Genomic DNA, 8,650 nt, shown 5'->3' on the forward strand with positions numbered 1-8,650 from the left:
CAACCGTATGAGTGTTTATCCCCTAGGAGCTGGTCCAAATCATGTGTTACTTTGAATAGTACGTTGTTGGTATACTCTAGGGTGTCTGACAACTCGTAAATCCCCTTGGTGTATTATAATCAAATGAATAATGATATACATATATACATATATACACATGCGAGCACACATACATAAGTAGTTTTTGTTTTCTTTTTTTTGACATGAGTAGACGTGTAAAAAGAAAAGAGAAAAGTTGAAAATGCACTTTGAGTCATTAAAATATTTTTTCACATATACTCAACTGGTTTAACAAGTCCATGATTTTTGAAAAATAGTGTGAATTGGAAGGACCTGGCGCCATGCTCTATTTGTCTGTTTTGTTCAGAACTTTTGTTCTAAAAAAAAATCTCTTTATTTGAGCAAATAAAAAAAGGGTGTCTATTGATAAATACAAACCACAACGGAAACATATTGGTTTCAACTTCTGGCACAAGGCCAGCAATTTTGGAGAAAGAGTTAAGTTGATTACATCGACCCCAGTACTCAACTGGTACTTATTTTATCAACCCTGAAAGGATAAAAGGCAAATTTGACCTCAGCGGAATTTGAACACAGACCATAAAGATAGATGAAATGTCACTAAGCATTTTGTTAATGATTCTGCCAGCTCCCTGCCTTAAGCTATGACAACATATTGAACAAACACATAAGAGAACTGTATTTCATCATCTTGCACACAAAAAAAGAAAACCATGAATTCACAAACAATTAAGCTATTTCTCTGAGCTCTTTTGATGACCTGTTGTTCATACTGCCACATGGCACATTCACCAGATTAACACAACCTTGGCTTTTAGCCTGCATCAACCAAACAAATTTTACCTCATCAGATGGTAATTTGAGCTATAATCTCTCCATAAAAAGGGGAAAATTTTCCACTCAGAATCAAAAGAAATACAGCTTAGCCCCAGGTTCTTGAGAGAGAGAGAGAGAGAGAGAGAGAGAGAGAGAAGAGAAACAGGAAGAGAGAAACGGGAAAGAGAGGTAAAGAGAGAGAGAGATGGGAATGGGAGATAAAGAGAGAGAGAGAGGAGAGAGACGGAAATTGGAAAGAGAGGTAAGGAGAGAGAGAGAGAAGAGGCAGAAAGCGTAAAAGAATGAACAAAAGCCAGGTAGAAATGGAGAACTGAGAAAGCAAAATCCAAGTGGAAAGCATTCATTAGTTTCCTAGCATTGTATTTACAGCAAAAATCCAAACAAAACTATTTTTTTCATTATACATCTTTATTATTTTCTTTTCACAACTGTAAGAAAACATGAATCTAATATATACATTTTTTGTGACTCAGTATTAGTTTTTGTTTGGGGGACAAAAAATCAATCAGTAATTTTTGACACAATAAAGTATTTGTATTCCATATTGTATTCTAATCTTTGCTATACGAAAATCGATCAAAATGATTTCCGAGCAATTTCAAAGGAAGCAAAGCTCTCTCTATTCAATAGATTTTGCTCCTCATATTTTAATAAACTGTAATTTTCTATTCCTATTCACATCATGAAATATTTCTGCTCACCTATTTCTCATATTTGGTCAAATATTCCATAAGACCTTGCTTGATAATTTCATGTTTTACTTAATGTTATTGCTCTTAGAGAAGCAACAAAAAGTTGTATTTATATGTTCATATATTTCCTAACATTTCTTAACAGTAATGACAAAAATACAAAACCATATTTTTTTTTTTTTACATCACAGTAATTTACAAAGAAAAATTTCTTGAGGTGTATTTTCTTCACCATATTGCAAGAATTTATAACTTCCCACATGATTATAACTACTTCAGTTATATATTGAGATAATCTCAGATTCCTACTGAACTGTTTGTTACCAAGTTCTTTCCATCAACTTCTCTTTTTTTTAATACTATGCATTGTATATCATACCAAAATCTTGCCATAATTTCTGTCTTTCTTTACTTGGTATGCCACTGCTTTCTGTCCCTTTAACTCTTTTCCAATGAATTGTAGTGCATCTCCCTGTACTGTATACAATAAGCTCATTATTGTTATTTGCAGACACACAAGCAGCTTTATGTTCCAAGTTCAAATGCTGCCGTAAATGACGTTACTTTCATTCTCTCAGGGCCAATAAAATGAGTACCAGCTGGGTTCTGGGGTTGATGTACTCAACTCACTTTCTCCCATTAAAATTGTTGGCCTAGTGTCAAAATTTGAAGCTGACAGAATTGTTAGCATGCCGGACAAAATGCTTAGCAGCATTTCATCTGTCTTTGTGTTCTGAGTTCAAATTCCACCAATGTCAGCTTTGTCTTTTATCCTCTCAGGGCCAATAAAATAAGACAGCAGTCAAGAACTGGTGTCAATGTAATGGACTAATCCCCCCCCCCACCAAAATTTTAGGCATTGTGCTGCTAATAGCAGAAAGGATTATTATTGCACAGAACAATAAAACCATTTCACACACACTTGCACAGTGTCTGAGAATTGTTGACTTGTGGAGTTCTGTTGAACAGCTGTTATTACATGTGGGATGAATCCAATGATGGCCAAAATCCATCATGTGGTTCACCCCACCACCCACCTTTAACAAGGCAGGGCAGACAGTTCCTCTCTGTCCAGTGGTTGTGGTGAAAGAGATTATATGTTGGACGAGGTTGAAAGGATTGAGGACAGACATCTCCCTCTTTGGCCAAGCCCTCATCAACTATTTAAAGTTCCATTTGGGAATGGAAATGAGGATGGAAAGCAAAGTGCCACCTCTCAGTGAATTTGTGAGAAGATGGGTGACTATGGCAAAAATGATTGCAGCGAACCCCTCTGTTCTAAGTGTGAGGTTGTAGATTGGAGAGCAGGAGAGAGGGCTCATGCTTTTGGTGATCAGGATAATCCTGGATCTGTAGGGTTCTTTGATTCCTGGTTGGAGTTTCTCCTGCATCAGGAGGATTGCATCTTTCGTGTTGTCACATATTATGGATGCTTTTATTGCATTTCACTGTCTTTCTGTTTCTTTTTTTTTCATCCTTTATGTAAATCCACACACAAACTGTTGTCTGTCCACCTTATGTATGCCCTTGTGGCTACTAAAAAGAATTATTATTATTATTATCATTGATTTGAATCAGATTCGGTCTTATTCCTGACAGAATTTATGCATGTAGCAGGTTACTACCTGTAACCTTAGGCATATCCACAAGCTTTCAATAGTCTTTCAAGTGCTTAAGACCTTCCTTGTAATCTCTGCTGTCCCTAAGTGGCAAACTTTCTGTTGAAGCTCACCAGAACATTCCATTCCAATCTCCTTCAACCATTTGTCTATATATTTGCTTACTGTTCCCAATGCACCAATTGTTACAACCTTTATTATTATTGTTGTCATCATCATTGTCATCTTTGTCGTAATATGGTGGTGAGCTGGCAGAATTGTAAACACAACAGGTAAAATTTTTAGCATTACTTTGTCTATCTTTACGTTCTGAGTTAAAATTACACTGAGGTCAACTTTGCCTTTCATCCTTTCACAGTCGATACAATACCAGTCAAAAATTGGGACCAATGTAATTCACCTAACCTTCTCCTGAAACTGCTGGCCTTGTGCCAAAACTTAAAACCATTATTATTATTATTATTATTACTTTCTCTATCTCTGTCTCCCCTTCTCTCTCATTTGCCTCTCCCTATATCACACTCTCTCCCTCCTCTTTCTCTTTCCCTCTCTCTCATCATATCTTCTATCTTTATTTTCCAGACTGATGAAGAAATAACAAAACACCTCCCCATTGTGATGCCAATCTTCTCTCGCAACACATGCAGCATTCCAAAATCTCAATGTAGCTTCATTGAGTATTTCGTTCAAGGGATGTTTGAATCGTGGTCAGGTAAGTTAGCATTTACTTCTGTAACACTGGACTACCATGGAGCAGAAACATATCACATGTTAGTTGTACCATGTGCTACATGCCACATCAAAATAGTTGTGAAATAACTTGTCATTATTGATCATCATCATCGTCATCATCATTGTCATTCCTTTCTATATTGCCCTCATCGTCTTCTCCCTTGTGCATCTCATTCCCACATGGTAGCATGGGATGGATGAATATATTAATGTCATTTTTTAACAACCAGACATTTTTGCTGTTGCAAACCCTTAACTGTTTTTACAACTAAAGGATCCCTTATTTGATTTGTCCTCAAAGATGTAAAACAAATGGGCAGACTGTTGATTGGATAAGTTTCAACTGCAACAACACTGCTTGCAGAAAGACGACCAGAAGACAACCAACATGGAGAAGAAGGATCTGGAAGCTCAAAGATCCTGCAAATGGACAGAGATATAGAGACATATTACTCAAATCCTTTGACAAAATAGAAGGAGATATAGCTTCACACGGTGTAGAAGACAACTGGAGGTTTCTACAGGACAACCAGCTGAGAGCCACTGACCAGATCTGTGGATGGTGCAATGTCCCCTCTCGACCCAAAATAACGTGGTGGTGGAACAATGTTGTAGACAGGGCTATTAGAGAAAAGAAACAGGCTTGGAAGGACTGAAAGAACGGTGATAGCAGAGAACTGTATCAGACTGCTTGAAGAGAAGCTAGGAGACAGGTTTAATTAGCCAGAGGGGAAGCAGATAAGAAAAAATTTGCCAATGTTCTGTGCCATGAGGACCAAAGACTTGAGGTATTTCATGTTGAAAGACAGTGTGTAAGAGAGAATCGTGATGTAGGAGAGAAATGTGTTCGCATGAATGATAGTTCTCTTGCACTAAATGAGGCTACAAAGAGAGAGACTTGGAGACGTCACTATGAAAGGTTGCTGAATAAAGAAAATGAATGGGAGAAAGAGAGTCTGCTGAATGTCAACCCAACAGAGGGACCAGCTATCTGAGTTGACAGTACCTTGGTAGATAAAGCAATTAAGAGTATGAAGACAGGGAAAGCCCCAAGCCCATCAGGAATCACTGCAGAGATGCTCAAAATATCTGACAGTTTCAGCTATAGCCTAGTCACCCGTATAGTTAACCAGGTAATTCATGAAGGAGTCATACCCAATGACTGGTGTAGCAGCATAATAGTCAACTGCTACAAAGGTAAAGGTAACGTTTTTGATACAAATAATTACAGAGGTATCAAGTTGTTGGATCAGTTAATGAAGGTCACAGAGAGGGTCATAGCCCAACTAATTAGGGAGAGAGTCAGTTTAGATGAGATCCAGTTTGGGTTCAGCTGCAGGAGAAATACCTAGCCAAAGATAAGCCCCTGTACCTGGCTTTTGTTGACATGGAGAAAGCCTTCGACAGGGTCCCCCGATCCCTTATCTGGTGGTCAATGAGGAAACTAGGGATAGATGAATGCTTAGTGAGAGCTGTGCAAGCCATGTACAGGGACGCTGTCAGTAAGGTGAGGGTTGGCAACAAGTACACTAAAGAATTCCGGGTAGAGGTAGGGGTCCACCAAGGCTCAGTCCTCAGCCCCCCTCCTATTTATCATAGTCCTCCAGGCAATAATGGAGGAATTCAACACAGGATGCCCTTGGGAGCTCCTATATGCTGATGACCTTGCTCTAATTGCTGAGTCACTATCAGAACTAGAGGAGAAGTTTCAAGTGTGGAAACAAGGATTAGAATCGAAAGGCCTTAGAGTCAACCTAGCTAAAACCAAAGTCCTAATAAGTAGGAAGGCAAATACCTTCAGGTAGATGGCTCTGGTCGATCTGTAGAAAAGGCATAGGTAAAAACTCTATAAGATGTACCCAGTGTAAGCTATGGACACATAAGAGGTGCAGCAATATCAAAGGAAGGTTAACTGGGAAGATAGCTTTTGTATGTGGCAGATGCTCAGGAGCAATAAACATTGAAAATGTGCAGGGAACACATTCCAGGGAGAAAAACTAGAAGTAGTTGATAGCTTCCATTACCTAGGTGACCAAGTCAGTAGCAGGGGAGGATGCGCTGAAAGTGTAGCTGCTAGAATAAGAATAGCCTGGGCAAAGTTCAGAGAGCTCTTACCTCTGCTGGTGACAAAGGGCTTCTCGCTCAGAGTAAAAGGTAGACTGCATGACGCATGTGTATGAACAGCCATGCTACATAGCTACGAAACATGGGCTGTGACTGCTGAGAACATGCGTAAGCTCGCAAGGATTGAAGCTAGTATGATCCAATGGATGTAAAATGTCTGTGTGACCAAGTTAGTAGTGGGGGCGGATGCTCAGAGAGTGTCACCACTAGAATATGAATAGCCAGGGCAAAGTTTAGAAAGCTTCTGCCCCTAGAATCTGATCTGACAGTGTTTCCTTCCTAATGCCAACCACTCAAAGAGTGTAGTAGGTGCTTTTTACGTGCCACTGGCACAGGGGCCAGGGGAGCTGGCATCAACCACGATCAGATGGTGCTTTTTACATGCCATTGGTATGGAAGCCAGTCAAAGCTTTTTATGTGCTACCAGCACAGGGCTTACAACTGCAATTTCCATTTGATTTGGTTTTGATATTGCTGATGTTGATGTACTTGACTCAATAGGTCTCCTCAAGCATGGCATGTCGCCCTAAGATCCAAGGTACTTTTGAGTGGGCTGGTTATGCGACACTGGTGTAGGTTACAGCTGTAGACTCACTCACTCATAGCGATTCCCTTCTCCCCTAGCATGAAGCTGTAATTCTCTTGTCCCCTAGCATGTGACACCTACATATATTTTGGCTAATTATTATTTGGTTTTACTTTCAGAAATCTGTGATATTCCCGAACTAATGGAGTTCCTCAAGATTAATTATCAATACTGGAAGAAGGAAGATGTACAAGAATCAGCAGAATTACCAGAAATCGAAGAAGAGATTTCCCAAAGTGAAGACACAAAGGAAGATTCCAAAGATAGTTAGGGGTCATTTTAGAAACTAAGTGATATATGTTTAAGAAGTGTTTGATTGTGTTTTCATATTAGTGGACATTAATGGCCACCTTAAATCCAAGAAGAACAAGAGAAATGAATGGACAAAAGATAAACCGTTGTTAACAGAAGTTGACCATGTCATCCCAAAGAAAAGAAAATATGGAAAATAATAATATTAATAATAACAAAGATAATAATGATGATGATAATTAAAAAACCAACAAATATTGTTCTATTTTTATAAACAGCTTCCGACTCTATCATTTCATGTTTCTTTTATTCTTCCTTTCATTCATAAAAGGAAACAATAATTTGGAAGAACAACAACAACAATAACAATAACAACAACACAAGGAATATTCTTGATGAAACTGCTGTTCAAGAAAATAAATACAAAAGAGAACAACAAAAGAAATAATAAAAAACTAAAATACAAAAACTGCTATTTTTGTGTGCATGTATGTGTGTATCAGTGTGTGGTGTGTGTGTGTGTGTGTGGTGTGTGTGTGTGTGTGTGTTGACAGTGAGCTGGTGTTTAGTGAGAGATAATTAGGATAATCTACAAACCCCCTGGATTATAGAGACTTTGAAACTGAGACCCCCTACACCCATTGACCCAACCCCCAATTGTATCCTTTCCACCAGTTAACACACACCATTATATATAACAACCATTTAAAAAAAAAAAAACAAAAGACAACAAACACATATATTTAAAAATAACACAAATAATAATTATGAAAATAAAAACATTAAATAATGAAAAAAACATTTTTAATGGAATAAACATTAGAATATATATATTTATGAAAGAAACAATGACAGGATTCTGGAGACGTTGGTCAGTTGTTAAAAGAGAGGTGTGCGATATAAAGAGACAATATATCACAACAACAACAACATAATAATGATGATGATGATGATAATAATAATAATAATAATAATAATATAGTAATAATAACAAGCAAAACCAACAACAATAACTGCAGCAATAGCTAAAATATGATTTGATTTGTTTTTATTTTTCTTTCTTTGCATGTGTGTGTGTATGTGTGTGTGTGTGTGTGTGTGTGTGTGTGTGTGTGTGTGTGTGTGTGTGTGTGTGTGTGTGTGAGCATATGATATAAAATTTGTGTTGCTTGGAACTTCAAGTTTTGTTTCATAGTTCAGCCTCTTTAAATGAAACTTGCATTCCCAACCAACAGAAATTTTATAATGAATTTGACTCGACTTTCAGTACTGAGTCATTTGACTCAACTCTCGGTATTGCGTCATTTTGTCAGTAACTGTTTCCTTGTTATAACAACCTTAATTTAACATGTATACATGTATACATATGTGTGTATATATCTATAGATGTGTGTGTGTACACACTTATATATAATAGTTTTATTTTGGTCAAGTTAGGCACTCCGTCACTTGTTATTCTGCATTTTGCCTGCATGTGCCCAGGCTCTTGTAATTGTCTGAAAACCCTGAGCACCCACAGGTGAATCTCAGAGTAGCAAGGGACTGACTTGACCATTATGAGACCAAAATAAAAATATTATTAGCCTCTATTATGGTAACGAATGCTCTTTCTTACTACACTCAACCCTAAATGAATTTTATATATATATATATATGCATGCGTGTGTGTGTGTGTGTGTGTGTGTGTTAGAAAGTTAAAAGTTATGGCCAGTTGTAGAGTGACCATTGGTTATGCACTTACAGCCATTTGAGTCTGATGTGCTGCCTATACTGCTAAGCACTTCATA

At 37.7% G+C, this 8,650-nt stretch overlaps 1 protein-coding gene across 2 annotated transcripts in view; it reads left to right on the forward strand.

Moving 5' to 3' along the window:
• Positions 1-7,583, forward strand: part of LOC115215564 (high affinity cAMP-specific and IBMX-insensitive 3',5'-cyclic phosphodiesterase 8B-like) — a 529,283-nt gene extending 521,700 nt beyond the window's left edge. For both annotated transcript variants that reach the window (XM_029784763.2, XM_029784764.2), the window contains 2 exons: positions 3,752-3,881; positions 6,731-7,583. In XM_029784763.2, the coding sequence (XP_029640623.1) occupies positions 3,752-3,881; positions 6,731-6,882 (282 nt within the window). In that variant the 3' untranslated portion in view covers positions 6,883-7,583. The remainder of the gene's footprint in view (positions 1-3,751; positions 3,882-6,730) is intronic.
• The last annotated feature ends 1,067 nt before the right edge of the window (positions 7,584-8,650 follow it).

This window comes from Octopus sinensis, linkage group LG9 (assembly GCF_006345805.1).
Source record: "Octopus sinensis linkage group LG9, ASM634580v1, whole genome shotgun sequence".
Lineage (NCBI taxonomy): Eukaryota > Metazoa > Mollusca > Cephalopoda > Octopoda > Octopodidae > Octopus > Octopus sinensis.